The following is an 18,849-nucleotide window of genomic DNA, read 5'->3' as shown; positions in this document are numbered from 1 at the left end:
GAACTGAGTTTGAAAACCCCAGACGGTATCACGCTTCCTCTCTGGCATCACAGAACTACGCAGAAGGAGACTGACCTTGAAGAGTGGTTGGAGAGGCATCTGTGCGTGCAGTAGCGTCGAGTGGCCAAGCAGTGGGTTAATGGGCGTAGCGCCGCCCTGACTTGTCAAGCACAGCCCGGGTCGCTTTGACTTGGCTAAAGCCAGCGCATATTGAAACCCTCAAGACCTTATCGCCCCGGCTGCAGACAGAGCAGAGCTACAGCGCGGACTGGGTCCTTCTGCTCTGCGGACGGAGAAGCCCTCTAACCCGGTCACACTTGTTTTTCTTCTCGCCACCCTCTGCCCTATCAAGCTCCGAGGATGCTTCTGTGCGGCTGCCTAGCGCGTCGCGAAGGTCCGGGCTCGTGTCCACGGAGTCTCCCTTGGCTCTCTAAGCTTTGGCAAGAATCATAGTCGCCGCTGCAGGACCCGTCGCAACTTAACCACACTTGTTACTACAACTTCAACCCAAAGAAAAAGGCCCGGAACAAACAAAATGCCAGAAGCTGTCAGGACAAACAGTCGCGCAGAGAGCGCGGAGGGTTTACCTAGCGCGCCCCGGGTTGGAGATGGGGCTCTTGCGTCGGGGTTGGAACCTGAAACGCCCTCCTCAGAGCATGGCAGGGAGGGAAGTAAAAACAAGTCGCCTCGCCCGGTACCCGAAACTTAACGGTAGTACTGTTTCGATCCCTCTCTCCGCTTCCTGACCTTACAGGGTTAAATCAGGAGGGTACAACGCCATCCCTTCCTCCCACTTCCCGCCTCCCCACCCCTTACCTTTAAAACGTTAAAAAATGTCTGCAGTCGAAATCTCTTAAAGGGGCGGTGCTGGTGAACGAGTACTCTTGGCACGAGTCGCTGAGAAGGCTGGCTAGGGGCGTGAGTTCGCTCCACCAGCACCAAAACACTGGAAAAAAAAAAAAAAAAAGCGAGAAGGGGGAAAAAAGGAAAGGAAAAAAGGGGGGGCAGACAGACACACACTTTAGATAAGGACAATTAGTCACCAGTGAGACCCTGTAGAGGTTTAAGTCAGAGGGATTTAATGAGGGTACTCTGTGCCTTCCCTGCAGCCATGCCCTCCAGCAACTCCCGCCCCCCCGCGTGCCTAGCCCCGGTGGCTCTCTTCTTGGCTCTGTTGCTCCATCTTTCCCTTTCCTCCCAAGCAGGAGATAGGAGACCCATGCCCGTAGACAGGGCTCCAGGTTTGAAGGAAAAGACCCTGATTCTGCTTGATGTGAGCACCAAGAACCCAGTCAGGACAGTCAATGAGAACTTCCTCTCTCTGCAGCTGGATCCGTCCATCATTCATGATGGCTGGCTCGATTTCTTAAGGTAAGGCAGGGGCTTCGATGGATTTTTCTTTTTTTTTTAGTAACAACCCCCACCTCTTTCTATCCTCCCCCAACCCCTTATTCCTAAAGGATAAGAAGATGATGAAGATGAAGAAGAAGAAGGAGGAGAAGGAGGAGGAGGAGGAGGAGGAGGAGGAGGAGAAGAAGAAGAACAAGAAGAAGAAGAAGAAGAAGAAGAAGAAGAAGAAGAAGAAGAAGAAGAAGGAGGAGGAGGGAAGGAGGAGGAGGAGGAAGAAGAAACAATTAAGCCAAGCGGATCTCTTAGAGGGAAGAAAGGAGTTTTTCCTTCTCGTGGAATATTTGCTGTGAGGCTGTAACTGGTGATTGAGAAAAGCAATGTTTTCTATTAAGATGCACATGTTTGCAATGCAGAAGGCATTTCAGAAACTTATCAGTTATGACTGAAAAAATGCCGTGCTTACATATATCCACAATTAGCCTCCCCGTCTCCTCCTGAGAAAGAAACAAGAGGTTCAGGATAGTTAAAAAAGCGAAGAAAGGGTCTGGAACAACAAAGACCCGAGAGGAGTGGGTATGTGTGTGTGTAAGCGAGTCTGCGTGTGTATCTATGAGTGTTCAATTGGGGTTCGCTCAAAAGTGGAATTTTCCACGCAGAGATCGTTTCGTCAGTTCTCCCACTCCCGGACAGGAAACGAATTTAAGTAGAGGCTTGAGCGGTAGACAAGATGGACTGAATTTAAAAATTTTTATTTTATATCTTCCGCTGTCGTCTCCAGGTTTCAGGATTTTGTAGGGTGATTTTTTATAGACGGAATGACCCCCAGTCCCTCCTCCTCTAATCTCCTGCGGTAACTGCATACTTTAGTTTTTCTTTAAAGAAAAAAAAATTCTCCCACCGGTCATAGCATATACAGGGGGAATGGAAAGGGTCCTAGAAATACTCGGGGCGGGGTGGGGGTGGGGGGCGTGTTTCGGAGGTCTGAACCCAGAACCCGCGGATTAACAAACCGGGAGTTTTGTGCTCGTGGATTCTCCTTTGCTCTAGGGTTTTGAATCTAACTGGGTTTACCCTACCCCCGCGTTGTTTCTGTCTAGCAGTTAGGTAACCGCGATCTTTGCCCAAAAGGGGCAGAGTTGCGGTGTAAATAAATAAATAAATAATCTGCAATGTCGAATCCAAGTGTTGTTTTTAAAAATTCCCTCCAAATTGGAGCCTCAGTCGTGGCCTCCCCCGAAGAGCCCTGCGCGCGCTTAACCCCACTCCTCTGCCCAAGGCCGAGCCCGCCGAGTGTCTTTCGTGAGTATTTTTGACTCATTGCGAAACTGGGGTTTTGGTTCTCGGGATGCACCCGCCTCTCAGCTATCTGGGTCTATCTCTGGCCTCGGGTAGGTCTGGGGACGCGGCAGATAGCGGGAGGCGCCACGTGGAGCGCTCCTTCCACGTGTACAGAGCATAGCCTAAGGGTTTAGTCGCCGTGGCCGCCCAGGCCATTTCGGTTCCTGCGGGTGCCTCCGCCGGGAGGGTGGGAACAGCTCCGCGCGGTCCAGTTTCCTCCTTTAAAACTCCTTGGTGCAGCAAAGCTTGTCTCTGAGCGCGTCCGGATGTGGGGTGTGAGAGGGACTTTCCCAGTTGCAGGTCCACTTGATTGCTCTTCTCAAGCTGTGCAGACTCCTCCGAGTTAACTTTCTCTCTCTGTCACTTTAACCGTTCTGATGGGGCTAAATGGTTGCCCAGAAATTATTTTCGAACGTGGCTTTTAGGGGAAGAAGACTTCGCGGGGCGTATTTGTAATGGCAACCAAATGGACGGTTGTTGGAAAAGCTGTTTGCCAGGGCTGGACTTGCGCGGATGCCACTTCCGCAGAGCCCAGCTTTTCTGCCTGCAGCTGCCCAAGCGGCGACCTGACAGTGCCCGCGCTGGAACACCGTCCTGGAATCTTCCTTCTAAAGACCTATCCCGCTACCGGACTTCTCCGGGTGGCCGCGTTTCTTCTCAGAAACTCTCCGATAGAAGAGTCTTGTTTTTTTCCCTCTGGTTTCCACCTCCTTTGAAACTCTTCAGCTTCTCTATTTGGATCTGGATTTTCAGAACCTGAAGGAGTAAAAGCGTTAAAAATAACTTACAGATTGAAACTCAACAGCTGATCCCTTAGCATTAATATCATTTGCATTGCTCCTTTTCCACCCCTTCCCGAAGTGCTATAGCAGCGTTTAACTTTTTTTCCCCCTTAACCTACTTTATGGAAATCCTAGGCTTTAAATATATGTAAATGCCATTGTTCCGGCGCTTTGGAATTTCCTCGACGCGCAGGTTACACCTTTCTGCAAACTTAACTTTTCCCCGGTGCTTGTAAAGGTCCCCAAGTGAGGAGGAGAAAAGATGGAGCCTAACTTGGGGGGTGAGGGGAGAATGTTACTTTCTTGAGATCAGGCTGAATTTTTCCAGGGACCAAAGAGATACCGCATTTATCATGGTGGTGGGTGGTGGTGGTGGGGTGGGGGGGGAGGGGGAGGAATTCTGTTACTCGGAAAAGCAAAGATTTACCCCGGCAAACTCTCCCGTCGGGAATTTGGGAAATGGATGAGATTGTTTCAAGGTAGTGGAAAAGGAAAATCAATTTTGGCTTTAAAAACAAAGTCGAATCAACTTGACTTTAGGCGCGGGGCCTGTGAGAAAAAAGGCAGGTTTAGCCTTCAGTACAGAGGTTGCGGTGCCCTACTGGCAGAGGAGGCAGATTCTGGCTCTTTGCGTAGAAGTTTGGCAGAAGTCGAAGCCCTGCAGTGGGTGCGCTCGCTGCGCGTCTCTGGCAGGAGCGCTTTCTGGGCTGTGGCAGAAGCTGAGCTTCGTGTTCATAGCATAAGTGCCCCCTTATCCCGCCTCCGCCCACTGTTAAACACAAAACTAACCTTTGAAAATCAGTACCTTTGGTGAGCAGCCTCGGGTTGCCCGAGGGAAGGGGGCCGCTGCGGTCCGCAGGACACTGTAGTCGTAGCTGGGGGAGCCGGCTGTGGAGGACGAAAACGCACGCGAGTCGCTGCAGAGTTGCCGGGGTCTCGCGCAGACCGCGGGCTGGGGAAGGCACAGAACCCTCAGCCCTAGCCAGGTCGTCTGCGGGGAGTGGGAAGAAGGCCTTGTTCCCTTCTCCGCGTGCTCTCGCCTTTCCCCCGGACCCTTTCCTCTCTCTTTCTCAACCTCTGCAGCTCCAAGCGTCTGGTGACTCTGGCCCGGGGACTTTCGCCCGCTTTTCTGCGCTTCGGGGGCAAAAGGACTGACTTTCTGCAGTTCCAGAACCTGAGGAACCCAGCGAAAAGCCGCGGTGGCCCCGGCCCGGATTATTATCTCAAAAACTACGAGGATGGTGAGAAATTTGAATCCCATTCTTCCGGGGTGGATGGGTGGGCGAAAGTTTGGGGCGCGGAAGCGATAAATGTGTTGGGAGGGGGTAGAGTTGGAGGACAGCCTGGTTGAAGCTCCCCAGAAAAACTGGTAGCTGCTAGTGAAGGGATCCCGGAGTTTGGGACTCCTGACGTGATTACGCAAAGAGCACTGCCAGGTTGTCATTTTCCCAGCAGTCTGCCTTTCGCTGGGCAGCTGAGTTTCCGAAGCCGTGAACTGGTAGCCCGCACGGACTAGACTTATGGCAGTCTGGCTCTGTGGGGAGAAGGCTCAGTGGGTTTCTGGAGAAAATTCAGCCAGGCTCATAAGTTACTAAATGATCAGCATCAAGTTTCATTCCTAAAATTCTAGGAAAGAGTGTTTTATCTTTTAATATTTTTTGTTTTTTGCTTTCCTGGGATGAGGATTCAGAGGGATCCAGCCGTTTTTGAAACTCACTCAAAGGTTTTCTGGGATAATACCTTTAGATTGGTCACTGGTTGAGGAAGATTTTTAAATTTGCAGAGTGAATTCTCTTTCACACTGCCAAATCTCAGAATCATATATATATATATTTTTGTCTTTGAAAAATGGCACCATAAAGGGCAGCCTTTTTTCCTGCCAGAATCAGATGAGTTAAGTGTTGGAAGGACTTTGAAAACTGCAAGTACTCTTCCAATGTGAGTGGCCAATATTTTTAGGTTTGAACAGTCTCATTTTTTTTTTTTTTTTTAACCAGGGGTAAAAATGAAAACGATATTTAAAAAACTTTGTTTAGAGGATTTGATGTTAGTACCTATGAACTTTATATTGGGTAAAGGGACACACTTTTTTTTTTTTTTTTTTCAAATAGACATTGTGGGAATTGGTGGGTCTTTAGCCAATGAAGATGTTTAGATTGGATGGAAGAGGCATTCATGTCCATTATTGGCGGGTTATCTCTACCTGCTGACTCTTCTCATAAGGGAGCTACAGTTTTATTTTTAAAGGGCCTAGGTCCACGCCTTCAAAGCATCCTTGATTTCGTTACATCTTGTCCTTGTAAGTCAACAGAACGAGGAAATGCCCTTGTATTTTCTGGGGCACTCACTGAATAGGACTTTAGGAGAGGTTTTAGGATCTATTTCAAGGGAAGCTGGAAAACATTGTTTTAAAGTGCCAGAATGAGGAAAAGGAGGATAGCTGAGGTTTCTTGAGTTTGAAGCATGAAAAGGATTTATTCTTTTATAGGATTTGCGAAAGCCATGAAATCAGTGTCTAGGTGTTTAAGGTTACATCTTTTCAAAAGTCATTGCCATAAAAATATGGATTGCAAGTAGGTTTTGCTGTCACTCAGCATAAAAAACAGAAAGGTAAAAGATAATCCTAAACAGCAGCTCTGATGGTAATTTGACCCAGAGCCTTATAGCTCCCAGGGTCACTGTCAGCTTTGTGATCCCCCTGAAGAAGGGAGATTATTAATGGTTTTCCTGATGAAACAGCTCTTCTTCGAATCCATTTGGACTACTTCTTCTTTAGTTTGCAGAAAAAAGTTGTAAGAGTTCCAGAGTTCATTGGGGGAAAAAGGACCATTGTAACTTTAGGAATTGGCCTTTTTCTTCCAAACTTGTATCTGGGATTGTATTACCTATTCATTGAGAACAATGAGAACCTCTTAAAATGAGGGATACAATTTGTTTCCCTTTGAACAAAAGGAGAAAGTGGACATCATGGGGAGAAAGGAAATTGGCAGCAGCTCGTGCCCCGTAAAACTTCATGGAATTAAAAAAAATCAGAAGTAGAAAACATCTAAGAGGTCATCTTCAGTCCTCCTATCACTTCAGAGGCCAGGGCAAGATCATTCCATATGGAGTCTTTTTCTTGTTTTGTCCAAGCTCTGGGAATGTAGTTTTTACCTCTCTTGGGGAAAGTTCTTGTGTCCCATAGATTTTTGCTAGCAATTTTCTGTTGAATTTTCCCATTATAAATATTGGCCAAATATTTATAACAGTTCCTCTTTCTGTTCTTAAGACATCTACCTTCAAAATAAGTTCTGTCTTTGGTGTGTCAGCTTAAAAAAAAAAAGTTTCCTCATAGCTGTTTTTTATCTAGACTACCTGGATTTAATTCTTTTAAAACTTTCTTTTAAGTCAGTCCTTCCAGACTAATCTCTTTTATTGCTCCTAGCTGAACTCCTTTTGATTTATGTCCCCCTGGTAATAAGATGCTCTGAACTATATCAGTATTTGAGGCCTTAGGAGAGTTAGAGAGAGTAGGAATGCCCTATTTCTGCCCTTTGATGCTTACATATCCTTAAATCACCCAATGTCTTTGTTGCTGCACGTTGCATTGCAGAATTCAAGGTAAAAATGTTTTTGGTATGGCCTCAGCAATTTTGCAAATATTGTACTTTGATTGCTGCTTTTCATTCAGTGATAATTGTTACTATCATGGACATCACAAAATAATTAGGTCTTCTCAGTAAATAGCCCTGTAATAGGCACTTTTAGTAAAAGTTCCTTTAAAAAGAAAGATATATTTATTTGTAAAACAGAATAACAGCATATATTTTGAATAAGATATACCTAGTGGCTCAGTAGGAAACTGAATGATATAAAGAAAACAGCATGCCATTTGAACTTAGCCTGCACTGTAGGCCTGGTACTATCACTTATGAATATGTGGGTCTGCACTTGCTGTTTCTCTGTAACATATGGATATTGATAGTATCTACTTCACATTGCTTCTGTAAGGGTTTTTAAGAAGTAATGTGTGTAAAATATTTTGTCACTGCAAAAACACTCTATGAGGCTAAGGATTCTTATTTTTATTAAAGGCAACTTCATAAAATGTATAACATGTGTCTAAAATGTTGAAGTGCAATTAAAGAATGTATAAGATTAGGTGAGACCAAAGTTTATACAGAAGGAAGGAGACAGATTTAAGAAATTGTTTGAGAGGATTAAGAGAATGTAGGGGAAATTATCTTTAAGGAATAGAGGTGAAGTAGGTAAGATTTTTTTTTTTTTGTTATGAGAGAAGAGACTAATCTTTTATTTTGTTATATGCTAACATTTTTAAATGAACTGATGGTCAGCTTGGGCAAAATATGTATTTTTTCTGGCTAAGTCATTCATATTACTACCCTCATGTGATTTTGTTGTTGCTGTTTCCCCTTGAATTATAGCAGTAATAATACAATTAACAAGTCATGTGACTTCTAGTTTCCAAATACTTTTTGAGCATATCAATGTAACTGAGTCTCTTCTAACTTTGCAAAGCCACTGTTTAGTTATTACTTTGAGAGCTTTCTCTGGTTACTCCTTAATACAATGATCTATTCCATTCTGTGCTTAGACAACCTGAATTCTGTACAAACATAGGGATGACGGAGGAAATAAAAATAAGATTGTTCTTCATACCCTAAGAATCTTACCCTTTGTCTGACTTCCTCTCTGTTCTGTGTGATGCTTTACTTGCTCCCAACAAAGAAATCTTGGGTTAATCTTTTGTTCTTAAGTTTATTTTGCTCCTGTCTGCCTCTCTTTGTTACGTATTCAGTGTGCTCTATTTGTACGCATATCTCTTTACTACCATAACCATATCTGTAGTCAAGATGTACACCATTTATTGTGAACATCAAAAGCCAATGCAATATTTCTAAAATATCCTATTTATCTTAGTATTCTTTTGCTGAAAAACATTATTTTTGGATTACTTAAGAAAATGTTCAAACTCCTCAACTTGGCATTCAGAGCCTTTGACTTTCAAGCTCAGCTTACTTTTTTACCCTATGTTTCTATTTAGCTTTTAAAAATATTTTTAAATTGTGAAATATATGCAAAAAAGCAACAATTTGCTTTTTTTTTGTAGACATAAATTGATTCTTCATTGTCTCATTAAAGCACCTTCACTATCTCAACCCCTTACCTTTATTTAGCCAGTATATCTCAGCCTTGAATGCCCTTTTCTTGGTTCTGTTCAAATCTTTTGTCTACCTCCACCCCACCCAATTCTTGAAGGCACCTTACAAATGCTTCTTCATTTATGAAACTTTTCTTGAACAGGTCATGCCACAGTGATCTATCTCTTCTTTCTCTGAACTGTTGTAACTTTTATTCACTATGCTCTTCTTTTGGCTACCTCTGCCTTGTCTCGTTATTGAACTTTTCACATGTGTTTTTATTTGCTTTACCTTTCTAACTAGAATGCAAGTTCTCTATAAGAAAAGACTACATCTAATTCTATATTGTATATCCCACCATATATACTATGTGCCGTGCACAGGAAACTTTCAGCAAATATCTTTAGATATATAATATGTTAAGGGCACTTTAAAGGCACTGAAGAAATGGAGACAAATGATGAAGAAATGAATGACTATGTACATGAAGATTCTATCCATTTTCCACCTTCACTGAATATTCCCATGTGGTCCATTCTTAATACTTATTTAAATGACATTTTTTATTATTTTAACCATAGACTCTTTATCTTTTGTAGTCTAAATTTTCTTGGTTTTATGTTACATGTAAACTAACTTTACCTCTCGTATTAAGGCCATGCACTAACATACACTGGTTTTTGTTTTTCCCCCCCAATTTTATTTTATCTTTCTTTGCCTTTTTCTCGCTTTTCCTTGTGAGCTTTTTGTAGTTTTTATGCCTGATTTTCTAATTCCTGATTTAATAGTGCCTTGTCATAAGATTTTCAAATGCATTTTATTCCTATTTCCTAAAAATTTTCTCTTCAGAGAGCTCTTCAGAGTACACTTTATAAATTCTAAGTTACTATATAATTACTATTATTATCATTCTCTTTCCTCCAGGAAGTTTTCCCAGTTTTAGGAGAGGTAACATAGTTAATTTTTTCTTTTTATTCCCATTCCATCAGTCAAGACACATAATAGCACAACTACCAACATACATATTTGTCTTGAACTTATCCATCTTTCACTATCTCATTTTATTTCACATAAATGTTTCTTAAAATTCAATGTCATTTAATAAGTACTTACTGATTTCCTACTCTGTGTTTAGTTTCAGACTAAACTTTGTCCTTCCATTCAGAACAAAGGATGGTAGAATATAAAATCAGTAAAAGACAGTGTCCCAAATCATGTTAGACTACCACAGTAATAATTGCTGTGGGCAAGATTCACTGATCAATGCTAAAATTGGTAAGCAAAACTTTAAGGTGAAATGAAATATTTGGATGACCTCATAGTGCCTCCCTATAATATTTACTAATTACTGTGCTGGTTTTAATATGTTCACAAATTCTTTGATACTTCCTCTAGAGGGTGGAGCTTAAACCCCTCTGTTTGAATATGAGCTGGATTTAATGACTTGCTTTCTCAAGAAAAGAGAATCTGGAAAGGGGAAAATAATGACTTTACAGTGGAGAAACCTGGCAGAAATCACGGTCATAATAAGATCAAGGTTAAGAGAAATAATAAGCCATACTGATATCATGTATTTTCTGATCTGATGCAATGAGAAGGGTACTTCTCAGTGGTGTTCTTCTCCCAAATCCATGATTCCAGTTTCATCATCAGAAAACATGACATAAACCCTAATTGAAAGACATTCTACAAAATACCTGAGCAGTGTTCTTCAAAAGACATTGTCCCTACTGTCAATGAAACTAGAGCCTGGTTGGTAGGTGTTTTAGTTTGTTAAGCTGCTAGAATGCAACCAGAAATGGAATGACTTTTAAAAGTTGAAAGTTTACAGTTCCAAGGCCATGAAAATGTCCAAATTAAGGCACCAACAAAAGGTACCTTTGCTCAAGAAAGGCTGATGCCATCTGGAACACTTCTGACAGCTGGGAAGGCATATAGCAGCATCTGTTAGTTTTCTCTCCTGGCTTCTTTTTTCATGAGGCTCCCTTGGGAGTGTTTTTTTTCTTCATCTCTAAAGGTCTCTGGGTACCAGCACTTAAGCTTTTTCCAAAATGGTTCCCTCTTAAAGGGCTCCAGTAAGCAACCCTACCTTGAATGGGTGGAGACACATCTCCAGGGGAACTGCCTAATCAAAAGTTATCACCCACAATTGGGTGGGTCACATCTCCATAGAAACAATAAAAAAATCCCATCTAGCAACATTGAATGAGGATTAGAAAACATGACTTTTCCGGGGTACACAGCAGTTTCAATTTGACACAGTGTAATAATACTTATACTGATAAAGTTGAAGAGTGACACACACAGTAGAGAATAAAGAGCTGAGCAGAACATGTTAGCTTCCAAGGTATAACAAGAAACAGAGATGAATGCTGGTCAAACATAGGTGGGAGTTAAATTGGGCCTTTAAAAATAAGTTGACTTTGGGAATGTAGAGACAAGAAGAGAAAACATTTATTTAGTGCAAGGGAAAGAGCATGAGGCAAAGCCTAAGTATATGCTTGAGCAGTAAGGTGACCACAGTCCCCAAAAGTACATGTTAGTAATTATTTTAGTTCATATTTCTAAAACCATATAAAATTATTAAAAAAATTTTAATTGAAGAAGTGTACCTTTACAGAAAAAATCAAGTAAAAATCACAGCTTTCACAGATACCCCCTACTGTTGACATTTTGCATTAGTGTGGTTCCTTTGTTACAAGATGGCAAACTATTAAAATTGTACTATTAACTTTAGTCCATAGTTTATATTAGGTGCATTTTCCCCCATATACCACCCTATTATTAATGCCTTATATTAGTGTGGTACATTTGTTATAATTCATGAAAGAACATTTTTATACATGTACTATTAACTATAATCCATTGTTTACTATAGGGTTCACTGTGTTAAACAGTCCCATCTTTTATCCCTTAATTTTTGTTCTATTGATATTTATATATATATATGATCTAAAATTTCCTCTTTTAACCACATTCACATTTAAATAATACAGTGCTATTAATTACACTCGCAATAATGTGCTACCATCACTACTATCCATATTCAAAACTTTACAATCAATCTAAATAGAAATTCTGTACTAATTGGGTAGTAACTCTCCATCTGTACCCCCAACCCAGACCATGGTAACCTATATTTTAGATATAGAATCTCTGTAGTACTAGAAGTGGTAGAGATCAAGAAACATTGGCTTATTGCTTATGGAGATGACTTAATTCATTTCAGTGAATAAGAAAGCTGGTTAATAAACCTTTCAATGGCAATCACATTTGTGTAATTTATCACCTGGTCATTGGGGTCAAAGGTAAACCATTAGATTTCCTGTATAGCACAAATAGGCCACTGTAGCCAATACCAAATATCATTATTTCTCCTGCCGAGTTCATTTAAGTTCCTGTTCTACTCTCCCAAGCTCTCCTGGTGAGATGAGGACCTCATGGAAGAAAAGATGTTTCTTTCAAAATTTCCAGGTTTGTTTAGCCTGTTAGCCACATGGTCTCAGTTCCTGAATTTAGAATCCCTCATCAAAGTGGATTAGGTGTTAAGAATCTTAACTTTGGTGCTTCTTAGTACAAGAAGAATAAAACATGAACTGAACTCTCAGAGTGTTATGGTATTATATATTCAGTATAATTTCCCAGTGGTCTCTAGTATCATCTCTCTCCTTTAGTCAGGTTAACCTTTGCTCACTACCTCTGCCTCTGTACTTGGCTTATACTATGCCCTCCACCTTGAACATTTATCTCCCTTCCCCAAATTCAAAATCTTCTGTGTCCTTCAAAGCTCTGCTCAAGTTCCCTCTTTCATTAAATTCTTCCACTAATCCAGTCTTCATTAATCTCACCCTCTTTCTCTGAACTTTTCTGAAGCTCTCTGAATATCCAGTATAACTTAGTCTAAATGCCTCATATTTTGTTTGATTGACTTAAGCAGACACCATTTTTGTCTCTAGGAATTTATAATCAAAACACAGTGGCATTGACAGACACATTCGAAAAAACATATAGACATAACCATCATCACACTGTGTGGAACAGACATATGCATTAAGTCAAAGAATTTATGTTATTTACAAATTTTAATGTGTGTTTTCTTTTTGTGTGGTAGGGAATGAAGAGTAAAAGTGTAAGCTAGATGTTTAGGAAAATGGGATGTGTGTGTGTATCTATATGTTTGTGTTGAGAGACGTTGGGGGTTTAACTAGTACCATGTTTTCACTCACTCTGAAAAGACAAAAGTACTTTGGAGGATGGAAGGCAGGGGGTGAGGTTGGAAAGCTGGGGAAAAGTAAATTGCCCAGATCTGAGGCATTGTCACTGAAATAATATGGAAGAATGGATGTTTCTTTGCAGTCTAATAATAGTAATAAAAATAAAAATAATATAACCTAATATTATTGAATGCTTATTATTTTACCATGTAGTGGCCTAAACAGTTTACATGCACTAATACATTTAATCTTTCAGTAACTGTCCCATTTAAAAAATGGGGGAAATTGAGGCATAGAACCATTAGGTAACTTGCCAAAGCTACCCATCTAATGCGCTGTGGATCAGATACCCAATATCTTAAACCTCCAGACTTATATGGAGTCTCTGCTATGAGCTTCCCAAGTAGTCTTCCATGCTAATCTGAGTTCTTCCACCACCTGTGTGCCATTGGGCTGTAACCCTTCCTTGTCTTTAAGATGAAAAAAATTGACAACATAGTCTACATGAAGCATCTAATTCTAGGATTCTGTGAGTTCAAAAGTCTCCTAAGAGACACAAGGTTAATACATGGGAAATAATAGCAACAAGAATGATATTCAAAGGTTAAGGGATATAGAACAAGCTGTAAGGGCTCTAGGAGTTCAGAGAAGGTTTAAGTGACAACTAGAGTAGTCAGGAGAGGCACATTGAAGGAGGGATCTTGACCTGGCTTTAAGGGTAAATAATGATGATGCTAATAATAGCTGCTACTGTTTGTTGAACTCTTAGTGTGTTTTACATAAGTTATCTCATTTAATTATTAAATCAACCCTATTACAAGGTTTTTTCCTTTTTTTTTTTTTTTTAGTGGATGATGAAGCTGAGACTCAGAAAAGACTTGCCCAAGGTCATACAATTGAGTGGTTGGTAGAGCCAACTTTAGAACTCAGTCCTATATTCTCTTTACCATGCTTAGATTAGAGAGGGATCCAGTTTTTCATTCATCCATTGTTTCATTTATTCATCTGCTTATTTGGCCCCTGAAAGCTCTACACTGAGCATTTTGGCCATTGGCCTTCCCTGAAGATATTCAAAGGTCTTGTGGCTCAGGACACAAGTAGTTGTTAGGTAAAACAACAAAAGAATAATTACAGTGAGACACATGAACAATTGAAAGAGAAGATTTTAACATTTTAGGACATATTGAAGGAGTAGAAGAAAAACTGATTCAGTGTGGGATAGGGCTTATTAATAAGTTCTTCTAGAAAGGATGTATGTTTCAGAAGCAGTTGCATTGAATAGAATACTAGAAATGGATCAATAGGGTGATCCATATAAGGGAATGGCAGGTAAAAAAAGCAGAGAAATATGAATATTTGAAAAAGTTGTTGGGATATTATCATCAAATTTTTAGGCAATTCTAGAATTTATTTTTTTTTGTTCATGAAGTGGTATCATATACTGCCTTATTCTTCCTTCGAGTTCTAAGCCTGGTGAAGCCTTGGGAAGGGGGATTGATGAAGGGTGAGGTTTAAAGAAACCCTTCTTCATCCCTTATTTTCCTCCTTGAACTGAGATTTCATTAAATCCAGGTAGAGAATGCTTTTATAAAAAGCCTCTTACAATGAAGAAACCAAGAACTAAAAAGGTTATATATTCTACCCTAAATCTTAGGGGTTATTTAAGAACCTGTAGTAGTAAGTGGCAGAGCTGTGGTTGAATCCAAGTCCCTTTAACTCTAACAGGATTGGTGATTTTCACCCCTTTATCCCCACATCATTAGAATGTAACAGCGTGATGTTCCTCATTCCTCACAGGACAGCTTTAAAAGGCCTTCCTTCTAGGGGTTTATATTTGCTTGAGTCTGATTTGAAATTTGTTTGAGGATAAGGCTAAATGATAATTTTTATTGTTCCCCTTGTGGCTACTTCTGTCTGGGCAGGGTGCTCATCACCTCATACCTATTCTGTAGTCTTCTCAACTGGGTTTCTGTTCTATTCTACTATCTGCTTAATCTTTTTGAAGTTCTACTTTCCTCCTGTCACTGCCCAGGTCGAAACCTTCAGGAACATCCCTTGTCTGCTAACTCAAACCTTCCTCACTTCAGTTTTTCAAGGCCTCTACAGTCAGCCCACCCTCCTTGTCCAGTTTCCCTCTCTCCTCCCCAAAGGAAACTGAGTTTAAGTAGACATTTGGCTTCCTGTTATAGAGCAGAACTCCTGTTCTCCTTGCCATTCTCTAATTTCTAAACTTCTGAATCCCCTACCCTATCATCCGTCTGCCCATGTCATATCTATTTCTGAATTTGGCTTACCTTTCAAAGCTCTGCTCAAGTTCGTCCTCTGTGAACTTTTCACTATCTCAGGACAAAGTGATTTGATTAATTAATTAATTCATGAAATACTTACTGAGCCTTAATTTCTAAAGCACTTTTACTGTCTAAAAATCACTCCTGTGGCTATTTTCACAGTCTGCCTCATATTCTCAGGTATCTTTTTGTGTAACTCTACCTCTAGATTATAGGCCACTGAAAGAGGAGTGATTATATAGCGTCTCTTATAGTGCCTTTTGCATAGTAGCTCTTCAGTAAATACTTGTTGGCTGGTTATTTGCCATTTCTTTGATGGCTTAACTGCTAAAGGAAATAACCTCTCTTCTTTTTTGTTGTTCTTCCTTTTTTCTTAAGTTCATAGACTGTGATTTTTTTTGTTTTTAAAGATTTGTGCTTTTTATTCAGATTATTAATTACTAATGTAATACATGCTCATTAATAAAAATTCAACAATTTGTATATAACATAAAAAGTGGAAGTCTTTTTCATGTCCTCTCCCCATGCCCACTCCATAGATATAACCACTTTTAACAGTAGCATGTACTTTTTCAGACCTTTTTTTTGTAATGCATCTAGACATACATAAATTTTTAAATATATAAATGGGATCAGCTTGTTGTAAAAGTTGCTTATCTAGATAACCATTTAGTCAGTAATTATGGTTTTCTAATAGCCATATGTGGATGAACTCTATATTCTCTCTTTCATTGGTCTTTTTAAAGTTCTCTGTTTGCTATTTGTCTATAGTTCCTAACAAAGCAGTGCTGTAGTATCATATTTCTCTCTCCATATTGGAACTTGATCTAAATTATTTATTTTCCCCTAACGTCTTTTTAAACACCCTTATCCATCTTAATCCTTTTAGCTATAATACATTCTTTGAGGAAATGTCAAGAAAACGGCCAGAACAAAAACCAACCCTATGCATCAAAGTATGATTTCCTTTAGTAAAACGAGTGCTTTGTAAAGTTTTGCATACAGATGGAAAGTGACACTAAAAATATTTTGACTTTTTGTTCAAATAGTATATCAGCACATGCCTTGAAAGAAATCCTGGCTGAGGATTTCTTGATTCTCTTTGAAAGTTGTTCATTTCATTAAAGCTGCTCTGTGAATTCAGCTGAAAAGGAGAGATTTATAAAGACTTGGCAGATGTTTAGTTAGAAACAGACTAGGAGAGCAGAGGTAGTCTTTTAGCCTTTTTAAATTATTTATTTATTTATTTTTTTGGCATAGGCAGGTTCTGGGAATCAAACCCGGGTCTCTGGCATGACAGGCGAGAATTCTGCCACTGCCAGTTTTGAATCATTCTCTAATCAATTGTTTGCAGACACAAATAATCACACTTTACATTTTTAATGTTCTTTAAAGATTAGAAAACTCCTCTGATCCTAAGGACTTTTGTACAGTAAGTCTTATTTTAAATTGGCTTTGCCGATTTACATATGAAAAAAGCAAATTCAAAGCAGTTGCTCAAAGTGATGTGGCTTTTAAGTGCAGAGCTGGGATTAGAACTCAGTATCTCTGCCTTCAAGACTGCTGCTCTTTTTTTTTTCGTTTTTAAAATTGTGGACAATAACATATATACAAAAAAAGCAATAAATTTCAAAGCACACTGCAACAGTTAGTTGTAGAACAGATTTCAGAGTTTGGTATGGGTTACAACTCCACAATTTTATGTGTTTACTTCTAGCTGAAGATTAAAAGAAATATGCATATAATGATTCAGCAATCATACTCATTTGTTACATTCCATCTTTCCTGTTACAAATCCACCTTCTAATTTGATCTTTCTCCCAATCTTTAGGGATATTTGGGCCATGCCCATTCCAACTTCTTCATGTAGAAAAGGGCTGTCAGTAGTATGGGATGGGGGATGGAACTAGTTAATGTTCTAGAGAGGCTGGCCCCTCTGGGTTTAAGAACTTATCTGGCCTAAGAACTCATCTGGAGGTTGTAGGTTTCAGGAAAGTAATCATAGTGCATGATTACTTTAGAATCTCAGTTAGAGCCCTAGGTGTTCTTCAGGTTTGACAGGAATGGCTTTGATTGGGGTTTGGCAAACTATGATACTGAAGCTTGCGTAAAAGGAGCCTCCAAGTAACCTCTTGACTCTATTTGAAAATCTCTCAGCCACTGATACCTTATTTTGTTACGATTCTTTTCCTGCTTTTGGTCAGGAAGGCATTGTCCATCCCACAGTGCCAGGGTCAGGGTCATCCCTGGGGGCCATATTCCACGTTGTGAGGGAGACTTTCTCCCCTGGATATCATATTTCATGTAGGGGGGTGAGAATGATTTTAACTGCTGAGTTGGGCTTAGAGAGAGAAAGAGGCCATACCTGAGCAACAAAAGAGCTTTTCTGGCAGTAACTCTTAGGCATAACTAGAGGTAGGCTTAGCTTCTCTGCTACATAAATAAGCTTCACAAGAGCAAGCCTCAAGATCAAGGGCTTGGCCTATTGACATGGGAGTCCCTAATATTTGAGACAGTATCATGGGTTTCTCCACTGGTAAAGCTTAATAGTCCCATGTGTTTTCTCCCATCCCTCAAGGGACTTTGCCAGTACTTTTTAATTAAGTGCCCACCATACTCTGGAATTTATCCAGACATTACATTAAGCTATACAGAATTACAGGTCCTCATTCCCATTCTGATATTCCTGTGTTTGGGTTGTTTAAATGATTTATCCAGTCAGGTTGAGTTAGATTATGTGCTACAGAAAATTTAGGTTTTGGCTAGAATAAATCTCCCTTCCTTTAGTCTCATAGAGTAGGTAAAGTTCTAAAATACAGTATCTTTCTTACTTCTGTATTCTGATTTACCTTAGTCCCAACATGATCAAGCCTGCTGCTCTTTTTATTTTGTTTTATTTTTGTATATATTTATTGCTGAAACATAACAACATATAAACATAAACATTCTTAACATATGAACATTCCATTCTGGGTATATAATTAATGACTCACGATATCATCACATAGTCGTTTATTCATCACTTTGATCATTTCTTAGAACATTTGCATCACTGTAGAAAAAGAAATAAAAAAAGAAAAAGAAAAAACTCATACAAACCATACCCCTTACACCTCCCTCTCATTGACTATTAATATTCCCATCTACCCAATATATTTTAACCTTTGTTCCCCCTATTTTTTTTCCTATACCCCTTACCACTCCCTTTCATTGATCACTGGTATTTCAATCTACTCAATTTATTTTAACGTTTGTTCCTCCTATTATTTATTTATTTTTAATCCATATGTTTTGCTTATCTGTCCATACCATAGATAAAAGGAGCATCAGACACAAGATTTTCACAATCACGCAGTCACGTTGCAAAAGCTGTATCATTATACGATCATCTTCAAGAAATGTGGCTGCTGAAACACAGCTCTACAAGGCCTGCCACTCTTAAAGGAAGTATTAAAGCTAAGGATACTCCTTCGCTCTACTGGTGCTCTCAAGGGGCTGGGCCAGATTGAATTTGGTTATCTGGGAGACTAGAATAGGTCTACAGTGTTTGTCAAAAGCCTTGTGTGTTTGTAGGTGTGCTGGGATCCCTGTTTAGTCTTTGATTCCTGCACTTTTTAAACTGTTCTTTATTGACAAACTCATAAATATACTGCAGAATACCGTTCTTGGAGATCTAAGACCTGAATCCCAGACTCCCTTTATTCTGGACCTCAAACCCAGGGTTGAGGTTAGAACT

At 39.9% G+C, this 18,849-nt stretch overlaps 1 protein-coding gene across 1 annotated transcript in view; it reads left to right on the top strand.

Moving 5' to 3' along the window:
* Positions 1-964: 964 nt before the first annotated feature.
* Positions 965-18,849, top strand: part of HPSE2 (heparanase 2 (inactive)) — a 771,963-nt gene continuing 754,078 nt past the window's right edge. The window contains exons 1-2 of the mRNA XM_077125704.1: positions 965-1,371; positions 4,554-4,711. Coding sequence (XP_076981819.1) covers positions 1,082-1,371; positions 4,554-4,711 — 448 coding nt within the window. The 5' untranslated portion in view covers positions 965-1,081. The remainder of the gene's footprint in view (positions 1,372-4,553; positions 4,712-18,849) is intronic.

Source organism: Tamandua tetradactyla, chromosome 13, assembly GCF_023851605.1.
Source record: "Tamandua tetradactyla isolate mTamTet1 chromosome 13, mTamTet1.pri, whole genome shotgun sequence".
NCBI lineage: Eukaryota > Metazoa > Chordata > Mammalia > Pilosa > Myrmecophagidae > Tamandua > Tamandua tetradactyla.
This window is presented reverse-complemented; position numbering and strand designations above follow the sequence as displayed.